Source organism: Macrotis lagotis, chromosome 7 (assembly GCF_037893015.1).
Source record: "Macrotis lagotis isolate mMagLag1 chromosome 7, bilby.v1.9.chrom.fasta, whole genome shotgun sequence".
Classification (NCBI taxonomy): domain Eukaryota; kingdom Metazoa; phylum Chordata; class Mammalia; order Peramelemorphia; family Peramelidae; genus Macrotis; species Macrotis lagotis.
In genome coordinates this window covers 219,721,334-219,745,984 of record NC_133664.1, presented here as the reverse complement: position 1 = coordinate 219,745,984, position 24,651 = coordinate 219,721,334, and the positions used below count along the sequence as shown (strand labels likewise).

Below are 24,651 nucleotides of genomic sequence, written 5' to 3'. Positions count from 1 at the left end.
TTGTCTTCACCTAAGTATGCTCCCAGGCTTGTGTGGATGATTACACCAGCCTTCTACTTGTTATCTTTGCCTCCTATTTTCTCTCAATTGCAGTCCATTCTTTTTTAAAAATTTTATTTTTTGTAAGGCAATGGAGTTAAGTGACTTGTCCAAGGTCACACAGCTAGATAATTATTAAGTGTCTGAGGTCGCATTTGAACTCAGGTTCTCTTGATTCCAGAGTCAGTGCTCTATCCACTGCACCATCTTGCTGCCCTGATTCCAATCCATTTTTCCCAGTTACCAAAGAGATTTTTCCTAAAAATTACAAATCTGACTATATCACTTACCTATTCAAATTTTAATAGTCCAATATTACTCTTTAGCACAGTGTCTGGCACTGAATAAGTGCTAAATAAATTATTATTATTATTATTATTATTATTATTATTATTGTTATATCAAATAAAAACTCTTAGGTTTAGCATCCAAAGTCCTTTGTTGTTTTTGGTTCTTAGAATAAATGTCTTGCTTGTTTGATCCTGAGTTGCCAGATTTATATTTTAAATTGTTCCTTTTTTTTAGGGCAAAAGGCATGATGACACACTTCAATGGTATGCCAAGAGCAAACTGAAAGTGCTCAAATGAATTGGGAACTTCAAATTCTGGTAGCCCATAGGGAGCACATTAGTTTGTTCCAGACTCCTTGGAAAGCTCCATTCAACATTAACAGCTTTGTGATTTTGGTGTGAAAAAGAACAAAGTAATAAAATAGCCTCTAATCACATAAATTAAGAATTATGGAAGTAATTTAAGATACCTTCTGGTTTTGCCTATGACAGCCCTTAACTAAACAAAAAGTCAGGGACATAGATGGAAGAGAAAAGAAGGTTAGTCTGTTAAAGAAACATGAATGCTGTTTGTGGTGGCAAAGAAATGGAAACTGAGGGAATGTCTATTAATTGGGGAATGGCTTAACAAACTGTGGCATATGTATGTGATGAAACACTATTGTTCTATTAGAACCTAGAAGGGATGGGAATTCTGGGAAACCTGGAAGAATTTGCATGAACTGGTGCTGAGCAAGATGAGCAGAACCAGAAGAACACTGTACATATACCCTAACAGCAACATGGGAATGATGATCAACCTTAACAGACTTTCTCAAACCAACAGGGCAACAATCAGGCACAATTTCAGGGTATCTGTGCCGAAGAATGCCATCTGTATCCTGAGAAAGAATTGTGGAGTTTTAATTTTTTAAAAAAATGTTGTCTTATTATGTAATTCTGCTATATCTCATACTACATGTTTCTTCCTTGAGGATATGATTTCTCTCATCACATTCAACTTAGATCAATGTATACTATGGGAATGATGTAAAGACTACCAAACTGCCTTCTGTGGGGGGGGGGGGGAAGCGAGATTGGGGGAAAAATTGTAAAACTCAAAATAAATAAAAGTTTTCTAAAATTAAAAAATTAAATTAAGAAAACATGAATGGCTGTTTTAAATGTCACTGAAGATGGTTTTTGTTCATTTCCTACATATATGTAGAATTTTCATAATAAAAATTTTAAGGAATATACCATTACCTCCTTGATCAAACTTTGTGTTAATTATTATGATAATCCTGATTCTCTTATTTATTTATTAATATATTATTTATTACTATAACATTACTTATATTATTTATTACTATAACATTCAGTTGTAGTCACTATCTTGGCCATGCCCTGGCAAAAGTCTCTTTGCATTCCATAAAACTCCATCTCTTGGGACAAAGTACAACTTCACCCTCCCCAGAAATCCAATCAAATTGCCACATTTTGTTGTTTCTATCTCCTGTGACATCTTCTGCAGTTGCCTCCACCACCCAGAGTTGCTATGTTCATTCGGGTCTTCCTCACCTCTTGATCTTCCCAGCCTCTGGTATCTCCCTTCCAATCTATCATTCACATTGTTGATAAACAGGGTTTCTTAAAGCATAAGTCTAGCCATGTTACAGTCCTATTTCAATAAAGAACTGTGATTCCTTCTAGATGGGTGCTAAAAGACTTTCACAATTTGGCGCCAACATAACTTTCCAAAATTCTTACACATTACTGTCCTCAATGATTCTATAATCCAGTCCTGATGGTCCACACCCAATTGCCAGCATACAATGCTCCATCTCCTATCTCTAATAATTAGTTAACATTATTTATATATTGCTTATCATGTGTCAAGTACTTTACAAATGCCATCAAATTTTATCCCCACAATAATCCTGGGAAATAGGTATTATTATTATTTAAATTTTACAAATGTGGAAACTGAAGCAGAGAGACTAAGTGATTTGTCCAGGATCATACTTTCAGTAATAGAGGCCACATTTGAATTCAGATCTTTTTTTGTGCTGGAGTTCTGTGCCCTCTGGTGTCTTCTACTTGCCTCTGCCTTAAACTATCTATCCCCATGCTTGGAATGCACTCTTTAATCATCTCCAATTTTTGGAACTATTGATTGACATCCAAACTCATCCAAAACCTTTGAGTTCAAGCTTTTACTGATTTCAGTCCCCATCAAAGCTAAGGGTGCTCTCCTTCTCAAAAACTACCCTGCATTCATTCTGTATATACTTATATAAGAACTAGGATATGTCAAAGATGGTACTAGAAGAATGATAATAATAATGACTAACATTTAGATAGCACTTACATGCACCAGAAGTTGCAATTATTATCTTGATCCTCACAACTACCCCAGTACTAAGTTATTATCCCTATTTTACAGATGAGCAATCCAAGTATTTATGGCTTCATATGGTCCCTAAACATTTCAGTGTGCTTTCTCTTGTCCTATTCCAGACTTTGAATACTTATTTGCTGGTTAATAGTGAATGAGGAAGAAATTATAGAAATATAGAAAATGATTGATTAGAGCAAGCTACACTAACTGGGAAACATAAACAAAAATCCTATATAACAAATATAGCTACAGGACTGAGAAAGCAACTGGGAAAATAGTTCTTTATCTGACTGTGAAGCATGTCCTGGACAAATATCCCTTTTGTAAGAAAATTCAGAATACTGGTAGGCAGGGGCAGCTTAGTGGTGCAGAGGACAGAGTACCAGTCCTGGAGTTAGGAGGACCCGAATTCAAATTCAACCTCAGATACTTAATACTTACTTAGGTGTAAGACCATAGCAAGTCACCCAAGCCCATAGCCTTGCAAAAACCAAAATAAAAATAAAAAAATAAAAAATAAATAAAAAAATTTAAAAAAAGAATACAGGCAGGCATCCCTGGGATGTTAAGATCTGATATTTACGCCTCTTATTAGAGCCCAAATCATCAGATTGAGACATTCCTACCCAATCCTATTTAAGAAAACTAAAAAAATCAAACTGCCTTTCTCAGGTGAAATATCTAAAATGAATTATAATGTAAACCTTATTTGTAAGTCTTAAACTTTTTAGTTACTACAACTCTAAAGACTACAGGGTATTGCAGCTGGGTGGCACAGTAGATAGAGCACTGACCCTAGAGTCAGGACAATTTGAGTTCAAATCTGGCTTCAGATACTTAATAATTACCTAGCTGTGTGACCTTGGGCAAGTCACTTAACCCCATTGCCTTGCAAATACCAACCCCCCCCCCAAAACAAACCCTCAAAAAACCAAACCCCAAACCCAAAGACTACAGGGTGTTCTGGAATTAGGTGACACATTTTGCACATCCATGATGAATGGGGAAAAGAGAGATCTCAAATATGGCCAAACATTTGTAGTACTTTTGACAGTATTTCCAAACAGCTGGCACAGAACTCAGGTAAATTTCCATCACCCTAGTTCTGCTTTCTACAAGTCAGAAGCAGCTGAGTTCTTCATGGCTTCCCTTCTCATTTTCACAAAATTGAAGCAGGCCAATTTCTTATAGAACCAGTGTGGAATACAACCCTACAAAGGAGGAATGATGCTTGGAGAGCCAATGAAAATCACCAGTTGACAGCAGACATCCCTTTTCCTTTTGCTATTTAAAGGGCAGTCATTGCTGTTGTTTTACATTTTTATTTTCACAGATGTGAAGCTCCTATGACCTCTAAAGCTTCCATGGGGCTTTCCTTCACCTATTATTACTCTGCTTTGAAGGCTTTCCACATAGACATGGCCATCTCCAATTCTGAAGTACTACCAGATTTATTTTTTTCTTTGATTTGGTTTCCTTCAAAATGCATCCTCTCCTTTTCCACCTCCCTTCCCCATAGTTGTTAGTACATAAATTGCAGTATTTTTTTGAGATCAATTTTGCCAATTCAGAGCTCCACCAGAAATGTTATTCTTCCTCTCTTCTTATATACCCTATTTCCACCTTTAGCCATATTTGACAGTTATTGTAATTTGCATTTTCTTTCAAAAACTGTTAGTATATTTTGACCACTAATCTATTGGAAAAGGCACTGGAGACTTTAAAGTTGATTCAGTATCTCAGGGACTTTAGCTTTAGACTTAAGAAACACAAAACTGTTTTAGGGCTATCTTTTAAACTGTAAGAGACAAGACTTGAAATCAGGTCTTTCCTGATTTTTTTTTTTTTTTTTTTTTTTTTACTGCACTGTGTTAATAATAATGCTGCTACATGAAGTGGTGACCCTGGATCTTTATGAGACAGAGGGTATTACAGAAGGAAAATGTTTTATTTCACTCAAAATGGTAGCAGCTGGAAATACAGTGGATATACAGTGCTGGGTCTGGAATGAGAAAGCCTTATGTTCCATCCTACCTCAAACACTAGCTGTGTGATCCTGGACAAGTCACTTGACCTCATTTTCCTCACCTATAAAATAGGGACAACACCCATGCTTACCTTCCAGTGTTGTAGTGAGGCTCCTTCCTTATTTCTTTTTCCTGTTCTTATTCTATTCTCAAAGTAGTTTTTTCCCCTTGCCTTCCTACATGTGAGGCTCTTTACCTCTACTATCTATCTTTAATAATAATTAAAATTAATATTTATATAATGCTTATAGGTTTGCAAAACATAGCAAGTTAATAACAATGATAATAATATTTAGATAATGCTTAAGGGTTTTCAAAATTTTTTACATGAACCTGAGTTTCATAAAAACAGGTATCATTGCTATTTCCATTTTACAAAGAGGAAAATAAGACTCAGAAAGCCAGAGTAATTTGTGGTCACATAGCTATGAAAGGTCAGAGATGGCATTAGATCCCAGCTCTAACTGACTCCAAGTCTAGCCTCCTAGGTCTTGATGCCTGATTCTTTTTTTGTTTGTTTGGTTTTTTTTTTTTAGGTTTTTGCAAGGCAAATGAGGTTAAAGTGGCTTGCCCAAGGCCACACAGCTAGGTAATTATTAAGTGTCTGAGACCGGATTTGAACCCAGGTAACTCCTGAATCCAAGGCCGGTGCTTTATCTAATTTGCCACCTAGCTGCCCCTTGATGCCTGATTCTTAACTTCTCCAACATGGGGAATACTTACATTACCTATCTCACATGGTTGTTGTGAGTAAAATGCTTTATAAACCTTAAAGTACTATATAAAATGCAAGTTTATGGTTTGGGAAGCAATTTTAATCAGTAATTCACTTGTTTAATTACTTTCCTGCCATTAGAGTTGTTTTCTAAAATTCATGTATTCTTGTCCTATTCTAGATCAGCTTACAGGTCTGTATTTTAAATTCTTCTCATCTTTAATCTTCCAACAGTCCAGAAGCTATGGGTTCTAAGTCTTTACTAAGAATTTTTCTGGGGCGGCTAGGTAGCACAGTGGATAAAGTGGATAAAGCACCGGCCCTGGAGTCAGGAGTACCTGGGTTCAAATCCGGTCTCAGACACTAAAATAATTACCTAGCTGTGTGGCCTTGGGTAAGCCATTTAACCCCATTTGCCTTGCAAAAAACCCCCCAATAAAACAACACCAGAAAAAAAAAGAATTTTTCTAACATTTGGGGTAAGATTGTCTATACATGTTAAAGATACTTAATGAAGCATCCTTTTGCTCATTTTCCAAACCAAATTTTTTTTTACAATAGCTCAAATTCTTCATTGGGAAAATATGCATATTTTGCCTAAGGCTTAAAATCATCCTCCCTGCATCAATTAGCTAAACATTAAGGCAAAAAAAAAAGGGGGGGGGACAAAACAGCTAATAAAAGGCTGCCATATTCTTCTCCCTTTTCCACAATCTGGTTCTAATAACTTAAACTAAAAAGTCAGAAAGAAGTATGAATCTCTCCTATTTACTTTCCTAACCCCCTAAACATATCCAGGACCTGGAAGAAGGTAGTTTCTTCTAGGAAATGTGAATTATTATTACAAAAAGAGAATTCAAGTGAAAGAATCTTAAATGAGCAGAATCAGGAAAACAAATGATATAATAAGTAAAAATATTGTAAAGGGAAACAAGTTTGAAAGACTTAAGAACTCAGGTCAATACAATGACCAATCATAACTCAAGAGGACTACAGGGTATGTGATAAGATTCAAGGTACAAAACAAGCATACATTTTTAGATACAGCAAATATAAGAATTTATTTGGCTTGACTATATTTGTTATAAAGATTGTGAATTTCTTTTTCTTATGGGAGGAGATAAGATTTCAGAGAAAAAGAGTCAGCTAGTGAAAATGTAGTCAAAAACACAAACAATGAAGAAGGTCATTAAAGCATTTTTAAAAAATGGGCAGGCAAGAGAAAATAAACTTTAGAAGGAAACACAAGACAAACAGGAGAGCTTTGAAAGTACCATGTTAAATTTATTATGTATTTCAAAAGAAAAGCAAGCTATAGGCATCAAAAATTTGCAGTTTCATAAATAATCCTTCTTCTCTGTTCCAACTTGCATAAAAATATTAATTAAGAAAATTTTTTTTAGGGGGGGAGGCACCTTTATAGTCCAGAGCACAAAGAATAACTAGAATCTGATTTTAGCTAGTTTCCCCATCCACAAAATGGGGAGCATGGAGGAAGAGAAGTCTAAACAAGAGACACACAGTGGTATGTAACACATATGCAACATAGGAAGACCCAACCCTGAGTATTTTTTAAAAATTTCCTTAAGGGTCTTTTGATAGTTTACACTTTTGATTTTATATAAAGGAAAAAAGGTTATTATAATCATTGGGACTGGTTGTTTTAAATATATCTTGAACAAAAAAAAAGTTTAACTTCAGATTCAGTGATGTCTGGAGGAAGAGCAGCAAGGATGAAAGAAAGGCAGCCCTGATTATTACACTTGTAATAGCAGTGTACCAGGAAGGAGATTTTTATTTTATTTTTCCAGTTTCATATTTTTTACTCAATGATTCATGACAGTTACATTGGCTTTTTTATTCCATCATCTTTAAACAAAAGCTTTTCTTTTTTCTTAATTATATATAAAAAAGAAAAGAATGATAAAATCTTAGAGTTGGAAGAGATCTTATTTATTTAGTTCAATTTCCATTTAAGGCATGAACTTTCCCTAACCACTTTCCTCTTTCCCTGTTTGAACTTTGTAATTCTGTGTCCAAGGAAGTTTATTACATTTTGGGCAAGTCTGAGGGTCATGACATTTCCTGGGATATGAAGCTGAATTCTGTTTTCTTATAACTTAATGCTGACTGGTACTAGCTCTGCCTTAAGGGGCCAAGAAGAATAGTCTAATTTTTTTCATAGCAATTTCAACAAAATTATTATTTGTAAAACACTGTACTAGGCACTGGAGACAATAAAAACAGAAACAAAAACTGACTTTGCCTTCAAGGAAATTTCATTCTTTACATGAAAACCCTTCAAAGGAAAAACAAGAGTTCATAGCACTCACACAGTTGAAATACTGATACAGCACTTCCCTGTGTGCTTAAGAAATCATTCTTTATTTCAGAGCTGCACCTTGAATTTATTCATGCTATTATTAATAAAGCACCACCATAAGATGTTTGTTAAGACTTGCATCAATTCATGAAAAATGTAGAGATGATATAATTGTTTGAACCTGGCTCTAAGGATTTGAGAAATATCACTTATCTCATCATACTGAGTAAGGGAATATTAACAAAAGCTTGCCTCTCCCCCGTGATGCCTCTAACAGTGGCTAGGCTCTCTCAGACTAAGACAGACTGGGTCAAGAGATCCTTTTAGAGAAGGTAGTGTCAGGTCAAGTGGCCACTCCTCCCAGTGGATGTCAGAACACTCTCTTTTACAATTATAGTTTTGTAGGGAAATTAAGATAAAATTTTCAACATTTTCATTGTGGTCTTGTTGCTACTCTGCATGCTTCCTGCTATTCTTGTGACCAAGCAAGGTTAGATTTGTTGGCATTAGTTTTAGGCAACTGAGCAAATTTCAACTGAGTAGACCAGGAGATCTTTATGCTAGCCTTGCTTGGACAAACTTTGAGGTGTCTTGAAATAATAAATTTTCATAAACCTGGAACATTTTGACAAAGATATAAAGACAGAGATCCACGAGGATTGAAAAGGTCTTTATAGTAGACTGTGAAATCAGAGAGATGGGGCTCCACTTCTCCTTCAAGGAATATTCCTTGGGAATATTTTGAGAACAATCCTCTTCTCCAAAGTACAGGAGCAATTATGGAGAAAGATGTGTCAGCATCCCCCACCCCCACAATATGAGAATAGCAGGTGTTAAGAAAAAGAAGATTAGCCCTATGACCTAAACAGGGCAATGAATGCCAATTTTACTTTTTTCCATTCATGATGCATAATTTGCTTGCTGGTACCTGCCGGGAAGCTTGGCATGATCTGAGGTGGAGGGTAAAAGCTGAGTCAGACATAGTTAAGTTTTTGAATTCATGAGGCAGTTATAGAACCTGTGTAAGTGACAGGGCTCAGAATTCTGTGTAGTAAGAACTAATCCTTCTGTAAACCCTTTCTGGCTAATATGTTCAAAAGATCTTCCCTTTAGTATCTACCATCCACTTGACATTGGTGGATCTTAGATGATATGTAATTCTATTTCAGTATGAAAATACTAACTACTAGTTAATAGCTAACATTTATATGTCTCACTATGTGCTTGGCAGTATGCTAAACCCTTTACAATTATTATTATTTTATGTGATCCTCACAACAACTGTATGAAGTTAATCATTTGAATATTCATTTTACAAATGAGGAAACTGAGGCAAACAGAGGCTAAGTGACTTGTGCAACATTATAAAGATAGTATAATTTTCTGTAGGCTTTGAACTCAGGCATTCCAGACTCCAGAATAAGGGCTCTACCTGCTTGCCCCATAGCTGCCAAACATTAAATTTACTCATTTTAATAGCCATATGACCCCTTTCAAAGTCTACCTCAGTGTTTTCCCCAGGAAGTGTCTGTCATTAAGAGAAATTAAGGGGAAATTTTTACATGAGAAAAGGGACTTCAGGAAGATTCAGAGAGAATCTTATGTTATATGCCATAGGATTTTCTCAGGTCTTCAAAATGGTCGATTTTAGAAATACACACACACACACACACACACATTCTCTCTCTCTCTCTCTCTCTCTCTCTCTCTCTCTCTCTCATATATAAATGAATGAGGAGGGAGAAGATGAAGTATAACTGCAAAAACTTTGCATATACCTGTCTATATAGGAGAATTCACAAAAAAAAAAAGTTATCACTTCTAGATATTTTTCCCCTCTTGTCTAATATATATTCTCTGTAATCTGGAACTCATACTCTTGTGATACAGTGAAAGGGGAACCATGAGGTCGATTTAACATCTTCTAGAAAGGACACTGAAATTTTGCAGGTTCATGAATTCTCATAAGTCAAAGTAAGAGGGGGAAATTAACATATGTTATAAAGTTAATTAATGTCAATGCCAGTTGTAACAATTTTAGAATCTATACAGTAAGATATTTCCTGGAAGTCTGAGTCCTGTTCTTAGAAAAGTGGGAAGAAGGTCTCAGGAACCTATTGTCCTGATTTCTGTTGCTCTCTCCATCCATGCTTCAGACCACATCTGCCTAGTATAGTGATAGGACAGAAAAATAAAATCCAATAGGACTTGCTTCATATGCTGAATGAGACCAAGAATGTCCAATTTCTGTAGAAACACACATTTCCTAGAATGCAGTGGGGGAACCCTCAGCAGGTGAGATGCTAGGTTATTGGCACTGCAAGACTTGCAGGACTTATTTACATATATTTCCCAACAAGGTGACCTTTTTGACTCTCCATAGCCCAGTGGCTGGGTTTTGTACCTTCCCCAGTCTGCATGTTAACAGGGCAGAAGTCTGCTGATGTTAGCAGCAGCAGAAGCAGCAGCAGGAGTGAAAACAGGACAGCTTGGCTTCTTAATATAGGTTAATCCCTCCAGACTTGAGAGTAACAAAATAGAACTTGATATCTTAGCTCAGTGCCTAGGTCATTACAAAGACAGAAGAATAGTAGAGGCACCAGGCAGAGAGAAGAGAGCTGAACCCCACAAGATCAAAGGAACAATAGTCAAGGTCAGTGATCCTCTTCCAAAACGCCCTTCAAATAGACAAGAGAAGCAAATCAATTTTCTCTTTTCTCTAGTCCAAAAATAGCAACTTGATGTAGCAGGAAACAAAAGGAGAAAAGCACCTGGCCTCCTGCCCAAGTAGGTAGCAAGCTTGCTATCAGTAAGAAATTAGTAGCCTTTTATCCCTTCTCACAATTCTGCTATGGATATTTCCACTGGATGAGCTAGATCTGAATTTTCAATTCAGGGATTCCTGAATTTTTAAAGTTTCATCCTCCTCCCTCTTGGATAACTAAAACAGTGAGCTGACAGAAAAGTCTCACCATCTTAAAGATCTTTCTTTCCTTTAATTTCAAAGTATTAAAGGTTTCCCCTATGCTTTATGCCTCCTCCCCAAAAGCTGTGTGGAGCTCATTTTGATCTTCCCTTTTCCCACCCACCAATTAAAGAAAAGGGATGGAAAAGAAAAACTCAGAAACCTGGATTGTTCGGAATTTATTCTCAAACAAGAGAGATAACATTTAATTATAAACAACAACAAAACACCTTCATTTCACAGTAACGAGAAAAGCAAACATTACAGAATTATCTGCCTCCACCCCCCACCCCCACCACAAACAAAACAAAACAAAACAAAAAACCCCCACAAAAGAACACAACACCAAAAGCTCACAACAGCACAGGTTAAAAAACAACAACAAGGGCATAAGATGGGGAAAAAAAAGACTTTAGGAAAGGGGAGAAGTGGGCCTATAATGCTCCCTCAACACAGCTGACCCTTAAGTTTCTTAGCAATGCCACTGATAGCAACTTAGTTTCTCTTCTTTTCTAGGAAAAAAAAAATACCCTCTTTTCATCAGCTAGCTATTTCTCAGTTTAAGCTGTTCTAGATAAGGCAGAAATAAAGATGTCAAGTGTTTCAAATGAAGGTCTCTGTCAGACATTCAAGATCATTTTAAGGCTTCCTTGAGAAACGGCTTAAGAAGTTTATATAGGCCTTTAAAATCCATATGCATACAAACATTCACACACACACTGCCATTATATATGAACGAAACAAAATTCCCTGATTAAAAAGGATTCTAAAGTAATAAATAATGAAGTATTATAATTCTGAAAGGAGAATGGACCCAGAGGTCTGTTTTTTCCCAATCCAGATAAAAAGGACAACTTGTTCTTCTTGGCAAGTGTAAGTTGGTTGAGTCTTTTATGAAAGAGGTATACTGTTTGGAGGGGAACGCTACTGGCAATTTAGCAAGATGCTACCCTAACATCTCTATCCAATTTCCAGGTGTACCACTCCTAGGACATAATGCCCTTTTTGGTATTATGTTTGAGGGTGGAAAGGAATATTAGAATCCTTCTATAAAATAATTACAGAGAAACTAAGCTGAGATAGAAAGTACTGTCCATGATGGTACCAGAGAAGGCATGGTCCCTTAATAAAGAAACCCCAGAGATTTCCAAAGCAAAGAGCAAATGAATATTTAGGCCATAGTTGTAAACAGCTATCTATATATACATACAGATACAGAACTGAATACAAGAATCATTGCCAATTAGTTCTCTTGAATGTGGAACATACTGAATAATGGTTTGAGGAATAGCAGAAAAACTTATGAATAAATGGAACAGAATATTGTCATTCCTTACTGCACAAGCATGACGAATTGAGAGAATTCTGAGGATTTCTGGGAAGATTTTTATGAACTGATGAAAAACAAAAGTAGAATTAAGAAAAAAATATAAACAGTCGCAATGATGTAAATGGAAAGGATGTTCAACTCTGAGTAACTGAAAAACCAAGATAATTCCCAAAGAAAAGATAATGAGAGGGGATTTCTAAAACAGAATGATGCATATATTACCAGATACCTAAAGTAATATTTTATGTTTTTGTTTAACTTTTTTGAGGGAAATATTACAAGAAGAGATTTGGTCTGTACCATGTGTGATATGGTAAGTGTAAACAGACAAAAAATAGTAAGTTTTTAAAAAAGGATTCAGAATTCTATTTTCTCACAATATCTCTAAGAAATCAAAAACTGGCAATAAGAAAGAGAGTTCCTGACCTCCTCCTTCTACCTGAAAGGTTTTACTGAAGCACCTTGTATCATGAAAATAGTTCCTTACACTGAAAAAGGTGTCCTGGATTTTCAAATAGTCTACCTAGTATACAAAATATTTAAAATATTTGTACTAACACTTAGGGAACAAAAAGAAAGGATATGCCACAATTGTATTACACTATGATGACCTCTCTCTCTCTCTCTCTCTCTCTCTCTCTCTCTCTCTCTCACACACACACACACACACACACATAGGTATATGTGCACACATCAAGGCCTTATGCCTTTATCATAACGGAAGAATTCCCACTGTATCCCTGAGCCCATCTTTTCAATATATATAAAATGATTATGTGTAGAGGTATATACATGTATATTGAATGTTACATACACAAACATACACACACACACACACACACATATTCCCTCTCTAGCCTCCTAGCCCTATACATTCCTAATCTCTTTTTTCCTACGATTCCTCTTGTTGAAAACATTTATGTAACTTTTCCATATCTATGGGAACGATACTATTTATGGTTTTTTATCTTAAGTCTCCTTTTAATTCATAGCAGGTATGCTAGGGTAAGAAAATCTGTTCCAAGTATACTGAACTGTTATAGAGTATAGAAGGTTTAGAAAGAAATCATTTGTAGACTTGAAGAACAGAAAGTAGAATTTCTGTCTGAAAAGCATATTACAAACAAAAATATTCTAAACTATGTCCACCCCACATTAAATTTAACTCTGGTTACAAAATGGGTTACCAAAAGCAGACAGCAATTCAAAGGTGGCTTGGTGTGGTTTCTTTTCTTCTGTGGGTTTGCTATTGTTGGGGTTTTTTTTGGGGGGGGAGCAAGATTAGCAATTTTGGCACAAGGAGTAAAGAACATTAAAATAATGAAGTAAGATAACAAAATACAGAGATAATTCAGAGTTTTTCACAAGTACAAGAGAGTCAAGCACCAAATAAGGCCACAGCAGTTACCCATTTTTGCCTCATATAATGAAGTCTTAGCAACAATGGCATAGAGGGATGAGCACAGGTAGGTCTCTCTCTCTCTCTCTCTCTCTCTCTCTCTCTCTCTCTCTCTCTCTCTCTCAAGATTTCCAAGCAAAAAACCTATACTGTAGCCTCGATTCACTAAACTCATCTTTTCAAATATAGAAACTCTGGGTAAATTAATGGCAGTTTTAGTTTGAGATTTACGAAGGAAATCTTATAAAGAGATAAAAATATATGTCATGCTAACTATTAAATCACTAGAGAGGCAGAAAGTATAATAATATAATATAATATGACCCAGGGCAAGAGTCAACCTTTTCACTTACCCCAAGCAACTTTCCAAAAACATACATTTCTTAAAATCAACAATAATCTGCATTGGAAGATGGAATTTTCTCATCAGGCATTCCCTTCACTGATGACATCCACAGGCATGATACCCCACTCCCCAATAAAGTAAAAGGCCACCAACATTTAGTTGTTCAAATGCAAAACCCTAATAAACAAAGGATTACAATAGGTTCCAGAAAATACACCATCATTTCTAAGCCATTTGTACTTCTGAAATCTTATACTATAATTTAGAGAAAAGGTCCTCCTTGTGAAGTGGATGCAGTTTTCTATTTTTGCTACAGACTGATCTTTTTAGGGTGCCCAAATGATCATTATTTTTATTCATAGTGCTCAGGGAACAGAAACTTAACTAACCATATAGTCTTTCTAGCTTAGACTCAAGAATTCTATGTATGGACATGCCTTTGAGTCTTTCATTGATTTTGTTCCTTAGATCATTTTTTGGAACTTCTAAGTCTAGAGTCTCCCTCTAATTTGAAAAGATTTCCATAAGCCTTTTAAACAAAATTATAAGAAATAGCTTTAGAAATTGGCAGATGATGTGACCAGGAAAATGGTGGGGTTATTATTGTTCAGTTGTGTCCAACACTTTCTGACTCCCTTTGGGTTTGGAATGGTTGGCTGTTTGCTGCTCCAGTTCATTTTATAGATGATAGAACTAAGGCAAAGAGGGTTAAGTGACTTGCCCAGGTCACACTGCTACTAAGTATCTGAGTCCAGATTTGATCTCAGTTCTTCCTCATTCTATGCCCAGTGTTCTACCGACTACGCCACCAGGCTGCCCAGTTGTCCTTAAATATCATTGAAGAATATAGTATAAGGCTAGTTAGAAGGGAAATACTTTCTGTGGCCACACAGAGAACTGGAAGAGCAGATGGGAATATTCTTTTCTTGTAGAGTTTACAATAGTAACACTGAGGTAGCACTCCATTGGCTCTCAGCTAAGGAAAATGAAGATATCCCACTTTGGAGGAGAGATCTATAGTATATAAGAGAGAGGGGATGAAGAATGCGAATGGAAACTAGAAACGTGAGACTGAGAACACAAGAGAGAAGATGGAAGATCAAAAGGCTATAGGAAGGAGTGGCTAGGTGGTGCAGTGGATAAAGCACCAACCCTAGAGTCAGGAGTACCTGGGTTCAAATCCAGTCTCAAATACTTATAATTACCTAGCTGTGTAAGGCTTCAAAATTTGAAACAGTGATTCAATTCGATATTGCTTTCTCCATCCATTGGTGTTTCTAAGACTGCACCAAGGATGGGTAAAATCTGAAAATGCCATATCTGGTTCCAGTCTGGTACTCCAGATGTTCTACCTTATAAGGGACATGAACTGGAGACTAAAATGGAAGAATAATAATGAGATCATAACAGAGGAAAATTCCTAGAAAAGAAATGTTAGAGATTCAAGAGGGAAGGATGGAAGAAAGGAAGATTTTGAAGCGTAACTGAGTGGGGCAAGAGAGGGTCATAGGAAAAGAAAAAAACAAACTGTAATTTAATAAAATCAAAGAATTTGAGAAAGGGTAAGTAAAAAGGAATACAAGAGCATCAACATAATGTAAGCAAATCTAATTGCTGTGATAAAGAAGGAAGGTGATGAAACTCAATATAAAAAAAGGAAAATGCAAACCTAACTGGAAATTTCTAATGTGAATGGGGGATAAAGATGCCAATAAAATGAAACAGTGATAGAATGAAAAAGACAATTTGAGGCATATAAGAAACATCTAAAAACCAGACACTTTGTATAAAGTGAAAATAAGAATAAGTATTGTTATTAGAATTATTATAAAAAGAAGCTAGAACAAATTTTCCTATGCCTCAAAATGATTCCAAAAGGAGTTGTAATCACATTATCAAACAAAGCAAAAAACTTCATAATTTCAAGAGGGATAATCATGGAAACATCATAAACGGGTAAATGCTAAAAAAAAAATAAAGCATATGTTTGAACAAAATGATAAAACATTAATTATTTAAAAAAGAAAAATTAATTGAACTGCAAAAAGGCAGAAAAATAACAAAAACAATTATAGGGGAGACAACGTTCCTCTCAGAGCTAATTAGAGTTTAAACCAAAAAAATCATTTTAATGACTTATGGTGTCTTCTGAATGGTAAACAATAAAGAAAACACATATTTTAGCACCAATAGTACCTTAAAAAAAACCCCAGATAATTTCCTGGTGTAATGGTCTCTAAAATGGGATGTACAAAGAGATCCATTGTGATGCAGAAAGATTAGAACTTCTATTTCTATTTATTATTTTAAAAATAGGAATTTGAGTTTTACCAATATTTACTATCCTTAACAGATATCTTTTACAGATGACAATGCAGCAAAAGCAGTAATTAATCTAGGGAATACAAACAAAAGAGATTGGTTTAAGAGAAGAATTGAAGTACTGTAAACCTAAAAAAAGTATGATTTTCTCAACTAGTGGACAAGAACAGAAACCAAAATCAGATGGCCAAAATGGAAATACACTAATGATATGGTCAAGAATGATATGAATAGGGGCGGCTAGGTGGCGTAGTGGATAAAGCACCGGCCTTGGAGTCAGGAGTACCTGGGTTCAAATCCGGTCTCAGACACTTAATAATTACCTAGCTGTGTGGCCTTGGGCAAGCCACTCAACCCTGTTTGCCTTGTAAAAAAAAAAAATGATATGAATTCTGCCAGTTCAATTCTTTTCAAAGACATCCTTATGAATTTAATGCCTGGATATTTTTTCATTGATACAAAACAGAGCTTTCCTCCGCAAACCTCCTAGACTGATCAAGATGATTTTCTCACTTAGTGAAATGTATATTCAAAGACCCAAGGAAAAAGGTACTGTGAAGATTCTTTCCTAGCTTTTCTACCATGGAAATACTACCTTTCTTGATATCTCATAAATGTCAACTGTGCAGAGCTATCAGCAGTCTATCTATCAGAGGAGAGGGCATAAAGGACTGCTAAGGCTTAAATATTACTAATGACTTACTCTATGATATATTGGTCTCACAGGGATAGTAAATAAAAACTTTTCCTAGATTTACAGGATGGGCACAGATAGTATAAGAAGTCAAGATTGTGATCTAGTTCAGTTTACCAGTCACCCACCCTTGCCATTCTTGGTGTTTCTAAGGAATGATTTTTACAGACTGAGGTGCTAGGAGGAGTCATCTCTGGGAAGATAACTGTTTATAGTCTGTGATGGGGACAATTTTTTTTCTGCTTTCACTCTGTCACTTTCATTACCAGCTGGTTCACAGTCCTTAACATTTGCTAATATTACACTCTTCAGTTTTACAACCCTAGTTTCCTGGTAAAAATGTAAAACTTTTTTTTTCCACTTTGAAAATTATGTATTCTTAAATGGTTGCTTAGAAGAGATTTTTTTTTAACAAGAGTGATATGTGCAATCAAATCTCTAAATGCAAATATGGTCAAAGATTTAATGCATTCAACAAAAAGCAATTTGAAGAATAAAATCACGTTTTCAATAATATGCTATTTATCCCAAATAATAGGTTATTTATCCCTCCTCCCACTTCACATCCATTCAGATCATCTCTGCCAAATAAATACTAGTTTAGATAAATATCTCCTTAGGCAATGAAAATGGCACTAACAAGCATTCTGATATTGACAGAGATGGTCAATGAAAGAGGCATAATTGACCACCAAAGTGGGTGTGTTTTCTTTAACAATTAGAAACCAAATACAGCATTGGCATCTTATTCAGACACTTAATGAAAGGATAAGGACAGAGGGAACTCTAGAATTTAAGTGAAAACAAAAAAAAAATCCAGATTGTGAGGCTTCTCAATTCCAAAATAATATGTCAATAGAGTACCAAATAGCCAGCTATAGGAAGACTTTGTACCTCCAAATTTCTCACCTAGGGACAATGACATGGGAAATCTGTTATGCCTGAGATATCTGCACAATTTCCCAAATGAAAAGGTTGGAATCAGATCCCAGAACTATTTTAGCAGCAATTTCCCAAACTGCTTCTCTATGGGCTAGCAGCCTGCCAGTGAAATTCCCCCACAATCTGTATGAGTAATATGTATAGTACATAGAGAAAGGGGACTGCAAAAGCAAGCAGCTGACACATGAAAAAGGAGTCCAAAGGGTTTTGGGCTACCTGGTGCCCAAGCGAGGAAATGGTGCTTTGGAGTCGATGGCTCATTCCCTTGGCCTTGTCATAGAGACCAAGAGAGTACTGCACCACCCAGCCAAACAAGGAAGCGAGGCTACCTGGAGTCCTCTCCACTGAGCTGGTGGTAGAGTTGGATCGTCCTGTTCGGTCTGCTGTGGCGCCGTCCTGCAAGGTTCCTTTAGTCTCCTAAGAAAGTAAAAATGGGTAAGAATGTCAATAGGTGATAGTTTTAGATTCCATGAAGGATCAAAAAGTTTAAAATAAGGTCCAGTTTACAAGGATAACAGAGCCTGAAAAGCTGGCTTACTTCAACTGTTCCACTAATCTTTGTCTAGTACCAGATTTCACTGTATTAAGATTTCTCCAAATCTAGTAATACACGTCTTAACTATTTCAAACTCTTAAAAATTACTAGATAAAGATATTTTATGATCTGGGACAAAGTAATCTTGGAAGTAACCAGGAGGCAAATTCTAGCCTTATCTAAATTTTCTTTCTAGTTTCTCTCCATTAATAATGTTAACCACCATCACCACATCTCAGAGCTTCATACTACTTAAAAGTTTACAAACAACTTTCCAGTATCTCTTTGGGATAAACAGGATTGTGTTTGTCTCCATTTTAAAGAAGAGAAAATTGAGTCTTAGAGAGATTTAAGTACCTTGCCCAACATCATACAAGTAGGAATGTGAAAGTCAGGAAATGATTCCAGATCTTTTCTGACTCATGCTATGGAATCTATTTCAGTAGGTGAAATCTATTTATGAACAAGAGTGAGAGAATTAAGGGGGCCATCTGCTGTAAAAAAAAAAAGTCAAAACCAAACAAAAGCCAAATGCCCCCAAATAGTTAGCTCTCAGTAAGCTACCAAAGCCCTAAATGAGGTGGAATATATAGAATGAAGATGGTTAAAAGGACTAGTGAAAAATATTTAACTTTTGTCTCTTCTCCACTTGGGCATGTTTCTGAATAAGACAAAAAGGGAGCAGCGAGACCTTTTCAAATGTGACTCCAATGCCATTCTTAATGAGAAGTAGAGAAGAAACTGTATTAAGCAGCATGAGTTCCATTTTATGTCAGAGAAATCCTAGTAGAGGGACTGAAGTTGAAAAGACTGGTGTACCTATCCAGTCTTGAGAGGGACTGTCTCTCTTAGGTTTTTCTATAATTCCTGTCCTTCCTTAAGAGTTGCATATTATATTACTCAACTATTCAACTAATTCTACAATATTCAATAAGGTATTACTTTATTCTAATACCTACCTTAATCCCACTTTCAAATGGTCTCCCCTCCAACTTCCTAGTACCCAAAAGAAGCAAAATTAGAAGTTACCTTCCCAGATAGAGAAGCCACTGCTGGTCTCTTCCTCTGTGCATATCCAGAAAGTCGATAACAATAGTGAGGTTTACAGTAGAATTTACCTGTGGGCAGTATGAGAAGAAGAAAGAAGTAAACAAAATTTTATTAACTTGAAATCTGTACCACTCTTTTTCCAGACAGATGGGATTCTCTTTTATCTGAGCATGCCCACTCAGTTGCTTAGTCTCCCTCCAGGACAATATATCTAATTTAAAGGTGTCAACTGGCCCCTATAAGCTAAGGTGAGCTAGTCTCTCTCCCCCTTTTGCCTGAAGTAGGGACCTATTTCATTTGACATCTGAGAGTCACTGAACCAAATCTCAATCAGTTCTCAGAGCAGAGATTTGAGGCTTGCCTGGCATCATCTACAAACAAAGCAGTAGTGTATAAAAAGAACAAAGATTGGATCACATGAAAAGCTGGAAGTTGCATTTCTGAGGAAAGCAGTAATGAATATAACTAGAAGGGTGGGGGATGGAGACTGAGGGGGTGGGGCAATGCTAAGTATGAATGCAGAAAGGGCTATTTGTAGAGAAACTGATAGTGCCTTAGGGCACCTCAAAAAGTGAGAAGGTGAATTTTCTGAAACAAATTAGCTCTTCATTAGGGTTCTTGTCCTTTAGCTTCTTCTAGGACTGTAGCTATGGGATCTCCTCAAAGATCCAATGGGACCTCAATTTCAACACACAACAGTCTCTGAAAAAGGCACGATAAACTGGGTATCTTCCCTTAAAAAATGTATTCTTCTCAAAGCCAAAATGAGATAACCTAAAAAATGGAGTGAAATAAAAATAGATTGGAATATCTTATTTTTTTCCCCTTTTTCCCTTCACTTGCTTACCTGATCCAACTCTTTTTCCTCTACAAATTTCCTTTTCCCCTTTCACTGATCCCAAACAGGTTGGGGGGGGGGGGGGAGAAATACTTTATAGTAGCTTTATAGTTAGGTTTAAAAAGTATTCATGCCCATAGAATATTTTCCCAGCTCACAAATTTTCCACTAGCTCTTGCCAGCTCAACTAGTGTCAAAGAGATGATGCATCTGTTGTTAGAGACTATTAGTAGTTAAAAGAATAACAATCTTATAGCTTTCAATTTTTGGTTGTAAATATTTTACTTGGTCATACTAGGACTTCTAAGCTCTGGACCTCTGCTTATTTGATTTGACTTTGTTAGGAGGAAACATGGATTCTACTTTCAGTTTGGACACCAGCCTCCTTAATGATGTGGAACAAGTCACTTGACTTCTCTGAAGGTTTGCTAATATTTTCAGAACAGTGGGAGGCATGGAAAAAACACATTTGATGATCATGAAGTTTAACAGTTGCTATTTATTTCCTTCTTCTGGACTAATTATCTCTACTTCATTTTTAAGTATTTATCAATGGCCTGCTATGCACAAAGAATTATTCTAGGTGCTGGACATAAAAAGAGAGAAACAAAATAGTCCCTATCTTCAAAGAATTTACACATTCTATTAGTGTGACAACCTGCTAGTAAGCAAAGCAAATTTTAATGAGTAGAGTCTTTGCAACTAGGACACTCAGAAGTCTCGATTCTATAGATATAATCTCATAGCTTATAGAGTAAGCCAATAAACAGCATTTTATCAATACATGGGTTAAGTGGTAGGGCAAGTAACAGTCACAATTTTACCATCTTGCCTATATAATGCCCATCTCCAAAGACTTCGAATATCAGAGTTAAGCTCTCAGGGGGACAAAATGAGGCAATAAAAGGGGCCAAGAATCTTGCAAAGACACTAACTTTTAATCTGCAGAGTCACTCATTGATGTTACATTAAAAGGGAAAAAAAATCTGTCATGTAGCTTTTGCTAGGAGTTAACAATGATATGTTCAATCCAAAAGAATCTGTCTCATTTTTATAGCCCATTAACCTGATGGATTTTTTAAATTTATATAATAATCCTTTAGTTGCCATGTTCTCCCCCCCAGAATCTCCACTGGATGCCAGCTATGCTCACTTCAAACCTGGCTCTATCTATGACTCTCAGGATGACTTATCCACCTTGTCCCTATTATCACACCTTCCCATCCACCCATCTTATTCCATTATTCAGTTATGTTTTATGTGTTGTTTCTATGCACATCACTCTTATGTCAATTTGTATAATTCCTCTCTTAACCTCCAGTCCATCTCTGTTAGTTATCTTGAATATCTCAAAACAGATGTCATCCTGAAGGTAGCTTAAACTCAATATGTCTAGAACTAAACTTCTCATTTTCTCCTACCTTAACTTTCCTATCTTCCTAACTTTACTATTATTGTTGGGTCCCAGTTGCCCAGGTTTGCAACCTAGATGTCATTCCATTCCCCTTCACTCTTCCACACCTAATATCCAATCAGATGCAAGTCCTATTGTTTCTGCCTTTGTCACATCACTGTATAAGCCTCGTTCTCTCCTGACCTTGCAACCACCTTGGGTCTGCCTTCCTCCAGTCTCTTCCTATTCCAATCTAACCTTCATTCACCTACTTAGCTTGTCCAAGATTCTCCTAGAGCATATATCTGACCCTTACACATTCAATAAACTCAAGGAGTTCTCCACACTTCTAGGATCAGACAGAAAAATCTTCTGTTTGGTTTTTCAAAACCCTGCCTAACTTAGCTTCTTTCTAACTTTCCAGTCTTAACTATATTTTTGTTCCCTTCCACATATTCTGCAACCCAGTGACACCAGTACCCCTTGCTATTACTCAGACATGAGACATTCGGTTGTTACCTGCAAGCATTTTTGATAGCAGCCTCCCATGCCTAAAACTCTCTTCTTCCTCGCTCTGCTTTCCTTCAAATTTCAGCTAAAGTCACACCTTCAGGAAGCCTTACCTGTTCTTCTTAATCTTGGGTTTTCTCTCTGAGACTACCCACAATTTATTCTGTACACATCTTGCTTGTACAAGCTGTCTCTCTTATCAGAGTATGAATTTCCTGATAGGACTTTTTTTGCTTTTCTTCATATCTCTCAGAATAATGCCTAATAAATTCTAGTTGATTAACTGCTGTAAATCAGTCAATTAACATTTATGAAAGGTTTTCTTTAATAATACACTAGGCACTGTTTAAATTATGAGGATATAAACAGAAAAAAAGGCAGTTCCTGCCCTCAAGGAGCTTACAATCTAATGAAGGATGACAACACACACAAAAAAGCTTAAAATTTGGGGGTAGGAGGACTAGGAAAATATACCCTGATAAGGGAGATTATGGAGAAATCCAAGAGAGCAGTTGGCTAGGAAATGAAGAGCTAGCTGGCCTGGACTCCCTCCTTAAAAGGAGATTCTGGGAGGAGTCCATGGCTCTAGCCTTCAACCAGAAGGACACAGAGTGCTCATGTGTTGAATGTATCAAAGCTAATGCCTTCTTGTAAAATGATGAGGCTTCTGGGACCATGATGAAGAAGTCCAAAGGAAGCAAGAACAATATTTATTTTTGCTTGTGTTTGCATCCTCAGTACTGTGCACATAGTATACACTTTATAAATTATTTTATCTGAAAATATATTCATTAGAACTTCTTGAACATGGGTAAGAATTCAGGAAAAGAGAATCTAAATCTTATTGATTTTATGTGTCCATTAGTTAAAGAACTTAAATGTTACATATTGTATGAGAAAGTATAGTTTATTTTATTTGATTTGCCATTTCTTTTTTTTTTTTAGGTTTTTGCAAGGCAAATGGGGTTAAGTGGCTTGCCCAAGGCCACACAGCTAGGTAATTATGAAGTGTCTGAGACCAGATTTGAACCCAGGTACTCCTGACTCCGAGGCTGGTGCTTTATCCACTACGCCACCTAGCCACCCCTTATTTTAAATAAGTATAGAATATCTAAGTTGGTAAGAAAATAAATAAATGGTAGCCAAAGAGTATGCCCAAAGACAAAGCAAAGTTGTCGCTAAGTAGCTGTCTGTGGCCACATTCCAGCATGTGCTTTCTCTTCACCAACTCCAAATACAACAACATCCTTAAGACACAATTGTAAGTCTACAGCTATCCTGACGACAGGGAAAAGACATGACGTACTGTCTAATCTGGAGTCTTAGTCTTGAGAGTTGGCAACAACTGGAAAAGAACTAGCTTTTGGTGAGATGCAGTGGTTATTTTTTTTCTAAGCAGCTGAGTTCCCATGAAAAGTCATCCTGGAAGCAGAATGGAGGAAAATCAGGAGCATGGGCAAAATAAATGATAAACTCCCAAAATACATGTGATTAGTTTGTCAGTTTGACATTATTAGTTTTTTTTTTTGCAAGGTAATAGGGTTAAGTGGCTTGCCCAAGGCCACACAGGTAGGTAATTATTAAGTGTCTGAGGCTGAATTTGAACTCAGGTACTCCTGAATTGAGGGCTGGTACTCTATCCACTGCACCACCTAGCCATCCCTCAGTTTGGCATCATTGATGAAAGTAAACTCGGTCACAGAATCTTTGAGATGGAATGCCCTTCTTGTTCGATACAATCTTTCCTAAAACCTCCCTAAACATTGATTGCTAATCCAATCTCTAAATGAAAATATACAAGGCAGAAACACAACCTCAAAAAAAGGCAGCCTATATGAATTTTGAAATAGTTCTAATTGTGATAAACTTTTTCCTTATACTGAGTAAAAATTTGTCTCCTTATATTTCTCATCAACTTGTCCTAGTTCTTTATTGTCCAGATAAGTAAGTCTCATTTCCTTTACAACTGACAGTCATAAAAATCAGATTTAGAGCTGACCACAGATGTCAACCATGTCCAATGAAAGAAACTGAGAACCCAGGGAGGTTAAGTTGACCAAAGTCATATAAAGCCCAAAATTAGGATTTTGAAACCAAGATCTCTGTGATTCCAAATCTAGCCTTCTTTATCCTAGATTTCCTGATCATTCTAAACTACCTAGTCTCTCTCAAAATAGGCTAGAATTAGTAAATTGCTTTAAAATTTCAATCATATTCTCGATATAAGATTTTTGAAAGCAATAATTCCTTAGCAGGGAAACAAAAACCGCAAACCAAAAAACCCTTTCAGTTAAATCTTTTTTTTGCAAGGCAAACAGGGTTAAGTGGCTTGCCCAAGGCCACACAGCTAGGTAATTAAGTGCCTGAGACCGGATTTGAACCCAGGTACTCCTGACTCCAGGGCCGGTGATTTATCCACTATGCCACTTAGCCACCCCCCCCCCTTCAGTTAAATCTTAACCAAAATTGCACTTCGTTCTTTTTTTTCACTTTGTCTTCAGAAGGAACAAGCAGTAATATATTTCCTTAAAATCTTCTCTGAAACCCAGAAGA

General features: G+C 36.4%; 1 protein-coding gene across 9 annotated transcripts in view; it reads right to left on the bottom strand.

The window, feature by feature from the left end:
* Positions 1 to 24,651, bottom strand: part of MICAL3 (microtubule associated monooxygenase, calponin and LIM domain containing 3) — a 347,386-nt gene that overhangs the window by 87,639 nt on the left and 235,096 nt on the right. For all 9 annotated transcript variants that reach the window (XM_074194932.1, XM_074194935.1, XM_074194933.1 and 6 more), the window contains 2 exons: positions 19,337 to 19,425; positions 18,102 to 18,189 (listed from right to left, as the gene is read on the bottom strand). In XM_074194932.1, the coding sequence (XP_074051033.1) occupies positions 18,102 to 18,189; positions 19,337 to 19,425 (177 nt within the window). The remainder of the gene's footprint in view (positions 1 to 18,101; positions 18,190 to 19,336; positions 19,426 to 24,651) is intronic.